At 48.2% G+C, this 14,626-nt stretch overlaps 1 protein-coding gene across 4 annotated transcripts in view; it reads left to right on the forward strand.

The window, feature by feature from the left end:
* AK8 (adenylate kinase 8) overlaps positions 1-14,626 on the forward strand; it is a 308,774-nt gene that overhangs the window by 20,987 nt on the left and 273,161 nt on the right. Inside the window, exon 1 of one of the 4 annotated variants that reach the window (XM_063936759.1) lies at positions 8,419-8,543. The exons of the other annotated variants lie outside the window; for them this stretch is intronic. Within the exon in view, the coding sequence (XP_063792829.1) occupies positions 8,492-8,543 (52 nt within the window). The 5' untranslated portion in view covers positions 8,419-8,491. Of the gene's footprint in view, positions 1-8,418; positions 8,544-14,626 lie in introns of those variants that run through there. 4 annotated transcript variants of the gene reach the window in all.

The raw sequence follows: 14,626 nt of genomic DNA on the forward strand, positions 1-14,626 counted from the left end.
ACAGTCTGTCTGCCAAGTACTGCTCCTTCTGTGGCGAAGGCTAAAGGTACTTCCTTTCGTCCTTCAGGTAAAGCAAAAGGTCAGGCGTACCACAAACAGGCCCACACTTCCAAACCTGGTAAGCCAAAGCCCAAAAGAGCCTGGGCTGCCCGTCAGCCAGCTTCCAAGACCAATAAGCCTGCCTCATGAAGGGGCGGGCCTCCCCCTGGGGGACCCCAGGGTGGGTTGCCGGCTTCTAGGGTATACCCAGGAATGGTTGAAGACCACTTCAGATGCCTGGGGTACGGGAAGTCGTCACTTGAGGTTACGCCATAGCCTTCAAAAACCGTCCCCCTCATCGATTTTGCCTGACAGACGTCCCTTCGGACCAGACAAAGGCAAAGACTCTTCATTCGGTGGTACAGACCCTCCTGGACACAGGAGTGGTAGTACAGGTGCCTCTTGCTCAGAGAGAGCAGGGGTACTATTCTCCGCTGTTTCTAGTCCCGAAACCGAATGGGTCCTCACGGCCCATTCTCAACCTCAAGGCATTGAACAAGTTTGTGAGAATCTCCAAGTTCCGTATGGAAACCCTTCGCTCTATCGTTCTGCCCTTGGAACCTGGGGATAATATGGTCTCCCTGGATATACAGGATGCTTACCTGCATATTGCTATAGCAGTGTCGCATCAGCAATACCTGAGGTTTGTGGTTGGCAACCTCCATTACCAGTTTCGGGCGTTACCTTTTGGTTTAACCACGGCTCCGTGAGTCTTCACCAAAGTTATGGCAATTATGGCGGTGATGAAGGTGGTACTCCGCCGTCAAGGGGTCAGGATCCTACCGTATCTGGACGACTTGTTGATCCTGGCAAATTCCCCAGAAATTCTGCTACGTCACCTAGATCTGACTGTCTGGTTTCTGCAAGCCCATGGGTGGCTCATCAACTGAAAGAAATCCTCCCTGGTCCCTGCTCAGAGCATGGTGCACCTGGGAGCGCCATTGGACACTCACAACCAGCGGTTGTACTTGTCTCAGAAGAAAGTCCTGAAGCTTCAGGATAGGATTCGTTACTTTCTCTCTTGTCTGCAAGTGTCGATACATTCGGCGATGCAGGTGCTGGGCCTCATGGTGTCAGCATTCAACATGGTGTAGTATGCTCAATTCCATTCTCGCCCCCTACAGAGGCTGATTCTGGCCAAGTGGGACGGCCTGCCTCACCGGATCAGGTCTCAAATTATCTCATTGACTCCGGAGGTCCGTCTGTCGCTGTACTGGTGGATCCAGGACCAACGATTGTGCAGGAGCTGTCCCTTCTGGATATCCGACTGGGTCCTGTTGACGACTCATTGAACCTGGCCCAGCATTTAATTCAGAAACGTCCTGTTCAAGTACAGTCGGACAACGCCACCACAGTAGCTTACATAAATCATCAAGGCGGCACTCGAAGCCGCTTGGCAATGAAGGAAGTCTCACGGATTCTTCAATGGGTGGAACGCCATCTACCAGCCATATCGGCGATATTCATTCTGGGAGTCCTGAATTGGGAAGCGGACTTTCTCAGTCGTCAGGACGTACACGCCGGAGAGTGGGGCCTCCATCCAGAATTGTTTCAACTCCTAGTGGAAAGGTGGGGCCTTCCAGACGTGGATCTGATGGCGTCTCGACACAATCACAAGGTTCCGGTCTTCGGAGCAAGGACAAGGGATCCTCAAGCAGCATTCGTGGATGCACTGGCGGTGCCGTGGAAGTTTCGGCTGCTGTACGTGTTCCCTCCGGTGTCACTCCTGTCCAGGGTAATTCGGAAGTTCAAGCAGGAAGGAGGAATCCTGCTTCTCATAGCTCCAGCGTGGCCCAGACGGCACTGGTTCTCAGACCTTCAGGGCCTCTCGTCAGAGCGTCCAATTTTACTTCCACAACGCCCAGACCTCCTCGTTCAGGTCCCCTGTGTCTACCAGGACCTAGCCTGGCTGTCTTTGACGGCATGGCTCTTGAAGCTTCCGTCTTGATGGCCAAAGGGTTTTCTGAGGCGGTCATTCAAACTATGTTGCGGGCCCGGAAACCGGCTTCTGCTCGGATTTACCATAGGGTCTGGCATTCTTACTTTGTTTGGTGCACATCTAACAATTTTGATGCTTCCAAGTTTAGTACAGCCAAACTTTTGGCTTTTCTTCAGCAAGGCCTAGACTTAGGCCTGCGTCTGGCCTCCCTCAAGGTTCATATTTCTGTCTTGTCGGAGTGGTTTCAGAGAAAAATTGCGACCTTACCTGATGTGCATACGTTCACTCAGGGTGTTTTTGCGGATTCAACCTCCTTACGTCCCACCTGTGGCTCCTTGGGACTTGTCGGTGGTTCTGGAGGCGTTGTAAGAGTCTCCGTTTGAACCTCTTGGTTCAGCTGATTTTAAGTGGCTTTCCCTTAAGGTGGTGTTCCTGCTGGCTATTGCCTCCGCTAGAACAGTGTCGGATTTGGGTGCCTTGTCTTGTAGTTCCCCATATCTGATATTTCACCGTGACCGGGCGGTTCTTAGGACTCGTCCCGGATATTTACCTAAGGTGGTTTCTTCGTTCCACCTTAATCAGGAGATTGTGGTTCCGGCACTTGTCTCTCCTGACTTGGCTGGTTAACTAAAAACTGAGCTCCTGTGCAGGGAGGCGGGGTTATAGAGGAGGCAGCGCTATGCATCTTGGGAACAGTCAAAGCTTTTGAGCCTGTTGGTGCCTCGGATCAAGATCCTACTCTACACCCTGTAACACTGTAGGGGTGCAAGGCGCCTTTTCCTGGGGAATATGGCCGCACGCAGCAGCTGAGGAACAACACAAGTCCAGTTTCTGGTACAACTGACCCCGGCCAGTTTTATTGAAACAGAAAATAAAACAAACCCCAAAATAAAAATACCTTGCCTGTCCGGCACTAACTAAACATAAGATATTCCTAACTGTCACTAAACAAAACACAGAGTTCGTCAGTACATACTGTATAGCTTACTTGCATCAGAAAGCGTGTCTCTCACACACAGATCCTGCAGCCTTCCCAGGCAGTCTGCCCATACTAATCAGGTTAGAAGCACTATAACACTCTTACACAGCTGAAACCCTGATTAGCCCTCTGTGAGGCCAAAGACCCGAACTGGGCCCAATGTCTAGAACTCGCCTTATCTCTCTCTCAGAGCCTTTACCCAGCTTTTACAGCAAACTGAAAAGGTTCAGACAAAACAAAAAGCATTTTTCCTAGAAGTTAACATTTTCTAAAACATGTAAGACAAGAACCTGGGACAAATATACCTGCCCTCAAACACTATCCCAGTGTTCTTGTCACATATCCCCCTCCCCTGTTTCGACCTAGGGGCCGGAACACTTGTAGCCCCCAAACAGAAGATGCGAGACAATGCATCTGCGTTGGTCAATTGTGTTCCCGGTCTATGTTCGACAGTAAACTTAAAGTCCTGCAACGCTAGAAACCATCTAGTTACACGAGCATTCTTGCCTCTATTTACATACATCCATTTTAAAGGGGCATGGTCTGTCACTAGTCTGAATTGTCTACCCAAGAGGTAATATCTCAAGGTATCTAGTGCCCACTTTCATGCTCATTGAGTTTCCTACTCAAATAAATGATAGGGTGTTCGTCCCCATCTCTGGTTTGGGACAGCACAGCACCTATCCCTACCTCTGAGGCATCTGTCTGTACCACAAATTCTTTTGAAAAATCTGGTGTTATCAACACCGGTTGTGAACACAAAGCCACTTTTAACGCTTGGAACGCCTTTTCTGCATCAGGGTTCCATTTCACCACATTTGACTGCTTCCCTTTGGTAAGGTCTGACAACGGCACCGCTGTGGTCGCAAAATTAGGAATAAACCGTCTATAGTACCCAGTAATTCCCAAAAAAGCCCTTACCTGTTTTTTATTCACTGGACGAGGCCAGTTTTGAATAGCATCAACTTTATTCAATTGGGGCCTAATCAGACCTCTGCCTATGGTGAAGCCCAAGTATTTGACCTCCTCCATTGCGAGGCAGCACTTCTTTGGGTTAGCAGTTAACCCTGCCTCTCTGATTGAGTCCAGTACTGCTTGTACTTTAACCAAATGGGACCCCCAGTCTGTACTGTGAATTACCACATCATCCAAATAGGCAGCTGCATATTTTCTATGGGGCCTCAAAATTTTATCCATCGCCCGTTGAAAGGTTGCTGGAGCCCCATGCAACCCAAAGGGTAACATCTTATACTGGTACAGCCCCTCCGGAACCGAAAAGGCTGTTTTTTCTTTGGCGCTATCAGATAAAGGTATTTGCCAGTAACCTTTGGTCAGGTCCAATGTGGTGAGAAACCTGGCTGTTCCCAGCCTTTCTACAAGCTCATCCACACGGGGCATGGGGTATGCGTCAAACTTGGACACCTCATTTAACTTACGAAAGTCATTACAGAAGCGTATGCTACCGTCGGGCTTCGGGATGAGCACTATGGGACTGGACCACTCACTGTTAGACTCCTCTATGACTCCCAGTTCTAACATGGTTTTAACTTCCTTAGAAATAGCTTCTCGCTGAGCTTCAGGAATCCTATATGGCTTTAAATGAACCCTGACCCCTGGTTCTGTGACAATGTCATGTTTTATTATGGTCGTTCGGCCAGGCAGCTCTGAAAATACCTCCCTATTTTGGATGAGAAATTCTTTAACCTGATTGTTCTGATCAGCTGATAATGTCTCTGACACCTTCACTGCGGGAAGCAACCGGGGTGAAGACACCGAAGGGCAAGGCTCCGCTGACAGAGACAACCTATCTTTCCAGGGTTTGATTAAGTTAACATGGTAGATCTGTTCGGGTTTTCTCTTTCCCGGCTGGTATACTTTGTAATTAACCTCATTCACTTTTTCCCTAATCTCAAATGGACCCTGCCATTTAGCTAGGAATTTGCTTTCCACAGTGGGTACCAAAACAAGAACTCTATCTCCAGGAGCAAATTCCCGTATCTTGGCACTCCGGTTATAGACCCTCTGTTGAGCACTTTGGGCCTGTTCCATGTGCTCTCTGACAACAGGTACCACGGCTGCAATCCTATCCTGCATTTGTGTTACATGCTCAATAACGCTTCTATAAGGAGTGGGCTGTCCTTCCCACGTCTCTTTGGCAATATCCAACAGCCCTCTGGGGTGTCTACCATACAACAAATCAAATGGAGAAAACCCCGTAGAGGACTGAGGAACTTCTCTGATGGCCATTAACAAGTAGGGCAACAAACAATCCCAGTTTTTCCCATCTCTCTCAACAACCTTTTTTAACATACTTTTTAATGTTTTATTAAACCTTTCCACCAACCCGTCAGTTTGGGGATGGTAGATGGACGTCCTGAGGTGAGTGACCTTAAATAACTTGCACAACTCTTTCATGATCCTTGACATAAATGGAGTACCTTGGTCAGTCAAAATTTCTTTTGGTATTCCCACTCTACTAAATACCTGCACCAGCTCCCTAGCTATCGCCTTGGTTGTGATAGTGCGTAAAGGGACAGCCTCAGGATATCGAGTGGCATAGTCCATAATTACCAGGATATACTGATGGCCCCGAGCAGACTTTAACAAGGGCCCCACGAGATCCATGGCTATTCTGTCAAACGGGACCTCTATAATAGGCATGGGAACTAGTGGGCTCCTGAAATGGGGTCTAGGGGCATGATACTGGCATTCAGGACAGGAAGAACAATATTCAGACACTTCTTTATAAACCCCTGGCCAAAAGAACCTTTGTAAAACTCTTTCAGTGGTTTTTTCTGCCCCTAAATGTCCTGCGGTAACGTGACTATGAGCTAAATCTAGTACCGTTCTCCGATAAGGCTGGGGAACTACCAGCTGTTCCACCACATCCTCACCCCTTTTGACAATGTGGTACAAGAGCTCATTACAGATGGCCATGTGGGGATACGTAACCCTGTCACCTGGTACCACAGGTTCCCCATTAACAATCTTAACATTCTCTCTAGCCTTTATTAAGGTAGGATCCTTTAACTGTTCAGACGCAAACAGATCCTTCTTTACCTCCAGGTCAGGCACGCTTTCAGTTCTAACTACTATGTCTCTGTTCCCGGCAAGAGGGTCCTCACTGGACTCCCCATCTGTCACTTCCCCAGCCAAACTAGCAAAAGGCAAAGGGCCAGAAAGTTCCGAAGACCCACGTACATCCATAAAATCACCGGTATTATCAACTGGCTTTTTACTTCTCACATCTGTTGATAACCGTGATTCCCACAGTTTCCAAAAATGAGGAAAATCCCTCCCTATTATGGCCTCATGCACCAAGGTAGGGACCAGTCCCACTTTAACCATTGCTGACCCACAACAAGTTTCTATATTCACCTCAGCAGTGGCATAATGTTGGGTATCCCCATGTATGCAAGTTACCCCAATAGGTATTTGCTGGACCTTTAAGGGGTTCACTAACCCAGCTTTCACGAGGGTAACTAAACTTCCTGAATCTAGCAAGGCCACTACCCGGTTACCCTCTAAGAACACATCACACATTTGTTTTTCCAGCTCAGGTGAAGGTACCACAGTACAGGCTAACCTAGCAAAGAAAGACATTCTGCGACATTCAAAGGCAGCATCACATTGCATGGGTTCTTGCGTGACTGGGCAATTGGCAATAACATGACCTGGCATACCACACCTAAAACATTTAACCACACGATTATCAACCCGTTTGGGCAGCATAGACCGTTCTAGCCCCATTGGCCTGTCTCCAGGGCCAGTGTTTACAGTCTCTCCAGCCTTGCGTTCTCTTAACCGCCCAGCAACGTTTTCCCACGGAACAGTCTTACCAGTCTTCACTGAAGGGCGCTGTCGAGGATCTATGGGTTGCTGGGTGGTCATCAGTAGTTCCTCTGCTGCCAAATACCTCTCTACCATGTCCACTAATTGGTCAGCAGTACCCGGGTTTCCATGGCTCACCCACTTGCGCAGGACCATGGGCAAAGATCTCAAGTAGCGGTCCATGACGACTCTTTCCACCATCTGGGGACCAGTTAATGTCTCTGGCTGTAGCCATTTTTTTGTTAGCTGAATAAGGTCGTGCATCTGGGAGCGCGGAGGCTTCTCCATGGCGTACAGCCAACGGTGCACCCGTTGTGCTCGTACTGACAGCGTGACTCCCAGGCGGGTCAGGATCTCAGTCTTTAGTTTATCATAGTCCCGAGCCTCAGCAGGGCTTAAATCAAAGTAAGCTTTTTGGGGCTCACCTGACAGGAAAGGTGCCAGCAGACTGGCCCACTGTGCTTTCGGCCAGTTCTCACGCTCGGCAGTCCTTTCAAACGTGGTCAGATAGGCCTCCACATCATCAGCCTCTGTCATTTTCTGCAGGAAGTGACTGGCCCGTATAGAACTAGAGCTGGTTGGAGCACTGACGGCCACATCTCCAACCCGAGCTGCAAGTCTCTGCACCACTTCTGCTAAGGCCTCTCTATCCTGACGCTGTTGCCTGTAAAGTTCATCAACAACTGCCTGCTGTTGTCTCTTATTTTCCTCCATTGCCACCTGCTGCTGTCTTATATTTTCCTCCATTGCCACCTGCTGCTGTCTGTTGGCCTCCTGCTGTAGTCTCCAATTTTCCTCCATTGCCACCTGCTGTTGTCTCCTATTTTCCTCCATTGCCACCTGCTGTTGTCTCCTATTTTCCTCCATTGCCACCTGCTGCTGTCGGTTGGCCTCCTGCTGAGCCGCTGTAGCTTGCAGCAAGGCTTTAAGCAGATCCTCCATGTCGACAGATTTTTCAGGCGGCTTTGTAGCTGCTTTCACCCAAGACATATATCAAACCCTCAGGGGTGAGTCTCAGTAACTTCACACTGGGCTGTATCTGCATAAACCACCGTTTTTTGCAGGCCTCACAAAGCTGCTGCTTTCACTTATGCGCAGAACGGTGTGCTCGCATTCTCCACCAAGTTGTAACACTGTAGGGGTGCAAGGCGCCTTTTCCTGGGGAATATGGCCGCACGCAGCAGCTGAGGAACAACACAAGTCCAGTTTCTGGTACAACTGACCCCGGCCAGTTTTATTGAAACAGAAAATAAAACAAACCCCAAAATAAAAATACCTTGCCTGTCCGGCACTAACTAAACATAAGATATTCCTAACTGTCACTAAACAAAACACAGAGTTCGTCAGTACATACTGTATAGCTTACTTGCATCAGAAAGCGTGTCTCTCACACACAGATCCTGCAGCCTTCCCAGGCAGTCTGCCCATACTAATCAGGTTAGAAGCACTATAACACTCTTACACAGCTGAAACCCTGATTAGCCCTCTGTGAGGCCAAAGACCCGAACTGGGCCCAATGTCTAGAACTCGCCTTATCTCTCTCTCAGAGCCTTTACCCAGCTTTTACAGCAAACTGAAAAGGTTCAGACAAAACAAAAAGCATTTTTCCTAGAAGTTAACATTTTCTAAAACATGTAAGACAAGAACCTGGGACAAATATACCTGCCCTCAAACACTATCCCAGTGTTCTTGTCACAACCCCAATGTCTATCCTTGTGGAGCCCAGTGTACCTCGCAGAAAGAGATTTAACAAAGGTAAGTTCTTACCATAACTCTTGTTTTTCTACAGTGTATTGCTGTTATTAATTTGGTCCATTATCATGCATGGGCTAGCAATATTTACTATATATATTTATCAAGGAACCCTGACCATGCACTCTGTAATGGTTAGCCAAGTCTCTATAGTGGCTGGTCACTGCCCTAAGCATGGGCCCCTACCACTGCCTCACCCCGGTGGGCCCTTCATGCCCCAGTCCGACACTGGACACACATGTCTAACCATGGGCTTTATATGTTTTTTAGAACTGTTCTTGCAGAGTTAAAGAAAGTGCCCTAACATATGAGAAATTATTTGTTATACCAGTGGTTCCCAAACAGGGTAGCGTGGCTCCCTGAGGGGCCTTGCAGGGGTTCCCTGGGTTGGTGGTCCAGAACCAATTCTTATTATTTATTGTCAATGAAATATAATAGGCAAAACCAGAGCTTGTGGCTGCCAATCAGAAAATATGTGGACAAACAGAAGCGAATCCTGTCCCTCACCAAATAACTGAACCAAAGGATGATATATAAACAAAATTTACTTAATGTAATTTGTATTTATGAATTTTACAATAAGAAATAATTGGCCTAGGGGTGCCGTGAAAAAAATTACTCTAGGGCGCCATGATTCAAAATAGTTTGGGAACCAGGGCCCTCATTCCGAGTCGTTCGCTCTGTATTTTTCATCGCATCGCAGTGAAATTCCGCTTAGTACGCATGCGCAATATTCGCACTGCGACTGCGCCAAGTAATTTTACAATGGAGATAGTATTTTTACTCACTGCTTTTTCATCGCTATGGCGATCGTAGTGTGATTGACAGGAAATGGGTGTTACTGGGCGGAAACAGGCCGTTTTATGGGCGTGCGGGAAAAAACGCTACCGTTTCCGGAAAAAACGCAGGAGTGGCCGGGGAAACGGGGGAGTGTCTGGGCGAACGCTGGGTGTGTTTGTGACGTCAAACCAGGAACGACAAGCACTGAACTGATCGCAGATGCCGAGTAAGTGTGGAGCTACTCTGAAACTGCTAAGTAGTTTGTAATCGCAATATTGCGAATACATCGTTCGCAATTTTAAGATGCTAAGATACACTCCCAGTAGGCGGCGGCTTAGCGTGAGCAACTCTGCTAAAATCGCCTTGCGAACGATCAACTCGGAATGAGGGCCCATGTTATAACACTGGTAGTCAGTATTTTGCAGAATAATTTGGCCCCAGGGGTCACTGCTGCCTTTGTACAAGATGAAAGTGGTGTCTCCCGATCGTATTGCTGTAGTAAATGCAAATATATGGATAATTTAGGATCCCCAAGCATTTTTAATCAAAATTAACTTTTATAATGATCTTTTAATGCATATCTCCGGACCTGAAGCTCCAAGGTTTCTTTAGTAGGAATGAAACCCCTAATATGTATGTCTTTCTTTCTGTATATACTCAATACATGAGAAATTTCGTCTTAGTATTAATTAAAAAATGTGAATCAATAACGGGGGGTTTCCACCTGCTAATAGTTTTCATTTATTACATTGTACCTGCCCTCCTGAAGCATTTAATATTATTATTATGCTTTATTTTAAGGCGCCACAAAGTTTCGGCAGCGCTATACAGAGTTTATATTCAATAATAATAAAAATAGCATAACAATGGTACAATAACTGTAAGGTGACATATCTGTGGTGCAACACAGAGGATTACACTGACAAACTAGGTAGGATGCTGACTAGAGGGGTGTGCGAGCAGTGCCGGCGCCCAGGACGCAGGGCCCTGGGAGCGGAACCATTGCTGCCCTACAGACCCTTCATCTGGCTAGTATGGTGCCCGGAACGGCACCCTGTGGCCAGCAGTGTAGCTTCAGTGCTGCTCGGAGCATCCAAAGGACGCTCTGGGCATGCACCCTGCAGTGTGTAGAGCTACGCGGAGCTCTTCCACACCCATACTGCAGCAGCTCCACCCCTTATGTGATGTTATGGGTTGGGGCGGGGCCAGCACAGGGCACTGGTGAGCACAGCTTTGGCGCTGGTCGAAAGGCAAGTTAAGGTGAGTCACTGGTAGAGGGGGAGTCAGTTCAGAGATTAACGAGCCTGTATCCAGTGAAGAACAAGAAAACCGAGTCCGAGAGACAAAGAGCTCTGGAAGCAAGGATAGTGCTGGGGAGGAACATGTGGAAGGAGGTCCCTGCTTGTGAGGGCTTATGCACTACGGGGAGAACAGTTGAATCAGGAACTGGGGGAAAGTAAACGACAAGAGAGGAGAGTGGAGAATTAGGGAGATAGTTTCAAGACTTTGATGAAGAGGTGAGTTTATAGTGAGCGTTTGAAGCTGATGTTTGGGGGAAACTCTGATTTTGCGAGGGAGTGAATACCAGGGAAGGATGAAGTGGGGTGATCAAAGCCAGATTAAAGGTGGGGCGCAGGGGATACTGTCAAGAGGCCCCCCAACAGAAGCATATTGACACCATTTGCTCTCCTTCTTGTGCAGCAGCAGAACCAGGCAGCCAGAATGCCAGAAGCACAGTATGTACTACAGGCAGAGACACAGTAGTATCAGGTTTCATGACCTACAAATGGAGTTTCCTGACTAGAGGAGAGATAGGACAAAGCTGCAAGTGACCCAGGGACCTCAGCTTCTCCTCCTCACCTGTGTTGAAATACCTGTCTTATCAATTGAATAGGTCAACACAGGTGATGCCAACCATAAATTATGAGGGAAATCCAGGAGCAGAACATTTTGTCCCACTTGGAATGGGACATTTTGGGAGGTATGCATAATATACAATCCCCCTCCTTCCCCCGGATTCCCCCTGTCTTAAGTACCTCAGGCCCCCCTGATGGCTTAATCCGGCCCTGGGGTGATACATAATATTGTAGTAGATACATCACTTTACCTTTCTGGATTCATTGTGTTTCCCAGTTATGTAGGTCGGTACATAGACAGTATCACAAGCACATAATGAGTGTGCTTGCGATACTGACTATGGGGGTAATTCCAAGTTGATCGCAGCAGGAATTTTGTTAGCAGTTGGGCAAAACCATGTGCACTGCAGGGGAGGCAGATATAACATGTGCAGAAAGAGTTAGATTTGGGTGGGTTATTTTATTTCTGTGCAGGGTAAATACTGGCTGCTTTATTTTTACACTGCAAATTAGATTGCAGATTGAACACACCACACCCAAATCTTATAGGCCCTACACACTGGCCGATTTTTAGAAAGATATGAACGATCTCGTTCATAAATGAACGAGAACTCGTTCATATCTTTCAGTGTGGAGACTCCAGCGATGAACGATGCGCGGCCCCGCGCTCGTTCATCGCTGGTCCCCCGTCGGCTGTGCATGCAGGCCAATATGGACGATCTCGTCCATATTTGCCTGCACTTCAATGCAGCCGCGTGACGGGGGGAGTGAAGAAACTTCACTCCCCCCGTCACTGCCCCCCCGCCGCCGGGTCGCTCGTCGGCCGTATCCGCCGTCGGGTAGCTCGGTGGCGGGTCGGCTAGTGTATAGGGCCCCTTACTCTCTCTGCACATGTTAAATCTGCCTCCCCTGCAGTGCACATGGGGGGTAATTCCAAGTTGATCGCAGCAGGAAATTTTTTAGCCGTTGGGCAAAACCATGTGCACTGCAGGGGGGGCAGATATAACATTTGCAGAGAGAGTTAGATTTGGGTGGGTTATTTTGTTTCTGTGCAGGGTAAATACTGGCTGCTTTATTTTTACACTGCAATTAAGATTGCAGATTGAACTCACCACACACAAATCTAAGTCTCTCTGCACATGTTATATCTGCCCCCACTGCACTGCACATGGTTTTGCCCAACTGCTAAAACATTTCCTGCTGCGATCAACTTGGAATTACCCCCTATGTGCAATTTTGGCTAAATGTCAATTTTGACTATCTCTTCTATAGAGATAGTCAAAATTTACTTGCCTGCACAGTCTATCTATTCTTGCGATGCCGACCGCGTGGGACCGCGCATCGGCATCGAATAGGGATCGCAAGGTGACTTTCACCTTGCGATCTGCACTAACTTTTCTTACGAAATCGTAAGAAAAAAATCTCACCGTGTGTACACACCATTAGTCTAATTTGACCTAAAATCATTAATTTTAGGTAAAATCACCGGGACTTGCTCTGGGACCCCTTTGGCACCCCCACCCCCGAGGACTATTTAAGCAATTGAAAGTTTCAAATTAGCTTAATTAGTCTGTAATTACTCACCTTTCAAAGTGAGTGCTTCTCCAGTGTCGAGAGCCGGTCCTCTGCATCAGCGGTGAGTATGTGAGGTGTATATGAGTGTCTGAGTGTGTGTATGAGTGTCTTTATGTATGTGAGTGACCTCTGGTGTGTGTGCGTGACCCCCCCTGTCCAGTGTCATCCCCCCGGATCTGGTCGCTAGGAGAACTACATCTCCCAGCAGCCCTTACGAATCCTAGCAGCCTCGTCCCCAGTGAGAAGATGGAGGGGAGACCACTGGGAGCCGCGTAGACCACCGGAGGCCCCTTTATAGGTAATCCAAAATTGTGCACACGCTTTTTTTTCTCTTACGTCCTAGCGGATGCTGAGGTCCATATTAGTACCATGGGGTATAGACGGGTCCACCAGGAGCCATTGGCACTTTAAGAGTTTAATAGTGTGGGCTGTCTCCTCCCTCTATGCCCCTCCTACCAGACTCAGTTTAGAAAATGTGCCCAGAGGAGCCGGTCACAGCTAGGGGAGCTCTACAGAGTTCTCTTAGAAAAACGTTTTTTCTTTCTTTTCAGAGTTTGTTATTTTACAGGGAGGCTGCTGGCAACAGCCTCCCTGCAGCGAGGGACTGAGGGGGGAGCAATGTCCGCCCTGCGGGATCTTGAGCCACTGCTCCCGCTTACTGGACATTGAGCTCCAGAGGAAGGCTCAGCGGTACTGCGGTGCAGCGCTGGGAGGGGCGCCCTGGGCCAGCTCCGGACCCTACACTGTCCACTACAAGCCTGTCGGGGTCTGTGGATCCAGGCCAGCACAAATCCTCCGGCCAGTATAATCTTTCAAAGAGCGGGAAGACAGCGCCATTGAGGGGGCGGAGCTTCTCCTCAGAGCGGACCCAGCAGCGTTCAGTGCCATTTTTCCTGCCTGCACTCACTACCAAGTGGATCCAGGTCCCTCCAGAGCAATCTCCAGCTATCTGTAGGGTACCAGGGGGTTGTAAAAGGGGTATCCGGACTCCAGGTCGACAACAAAAAGGTTGACACACCTTAGGTCGACGCCAATTGGTCGACACACCTTAGGTCGACATGGGCAAAAGGTCAACAGGAACAAGGTCGACATGGAAAAAGGTCGACATGAGTTTTTCACGATTTTTTTCTTTTTTGGAACCTTTTCATACTTAACGATCCACGTGGACTACGATTGGAACGGTAATCTGTGCCGAGCGAAGCGAAGGCACCATGCGAGGGGACGCGGTGCACTAATTGGGGTTCCTGGTCACTCTACGAAGAAAACGACACAAAAAAAACATAAAAATTTAATGTCGACCTTTTTCCATGTCGACCTTGTTCCTGTCGACCTTTTGTCCATGTCAACCTTTTGTCCATGTCGACCTAAGGTGTGTCGACCAATTGGCATCGACCTAAGGTGTGTCGACCTTTTTGTTGTCGACCCGGAGTCCCAGACCCGTAGAAGGGGGGGAGGTTGTATAAAGGCTGTGTCACCTATTAAGGGACACAGTCAGCGCTGGTTAGGGACTCCCTATACCTCTGATTGCGCCGTGTGTGGGTTGGCTTCAATCTCTGTGTCTCTCGGCCATTCTTGAAGGGAAACTCTGCCTACATAATACCCTGTGTGTTTGTGGGGTGTTTGAGGGTGTGTGTCAACATGTCTAGGGACACGTGTTTCATATGCTGCAGAGGATTTGTCTTCCCAGGAAGACTCCATTCCATGTAATCAGGATTGCACTGTTTTAGCACAGATCCCAGCTAGAGAGCCAGAATGGTTAGGGGTATATTCAATTAAAGTCGGATCCATTCCGACATGTATTTGTCGGAATGGATCTGACAACCCCTATTCAATCTCATCTCAATTCTACTTTTTCAAGTCGAATTGAGATGAGGG

Source organism: Pseudophryne corroboree, chromosome 8, assembly GCF_028390025.1.
Source record: "Pseudophryne corroboree isolate aPseCor3 chromosome 8, aPseCor3.hap2, whole genome shotgun sequence".
NCBI classification, from domain to species: domain Eukaryota; kingdom Metazoa; phylum Chordata; class Amphibia; order Anura; family Myobatrachidae; genus Pseudophryne; species Pseudophryne corroboree.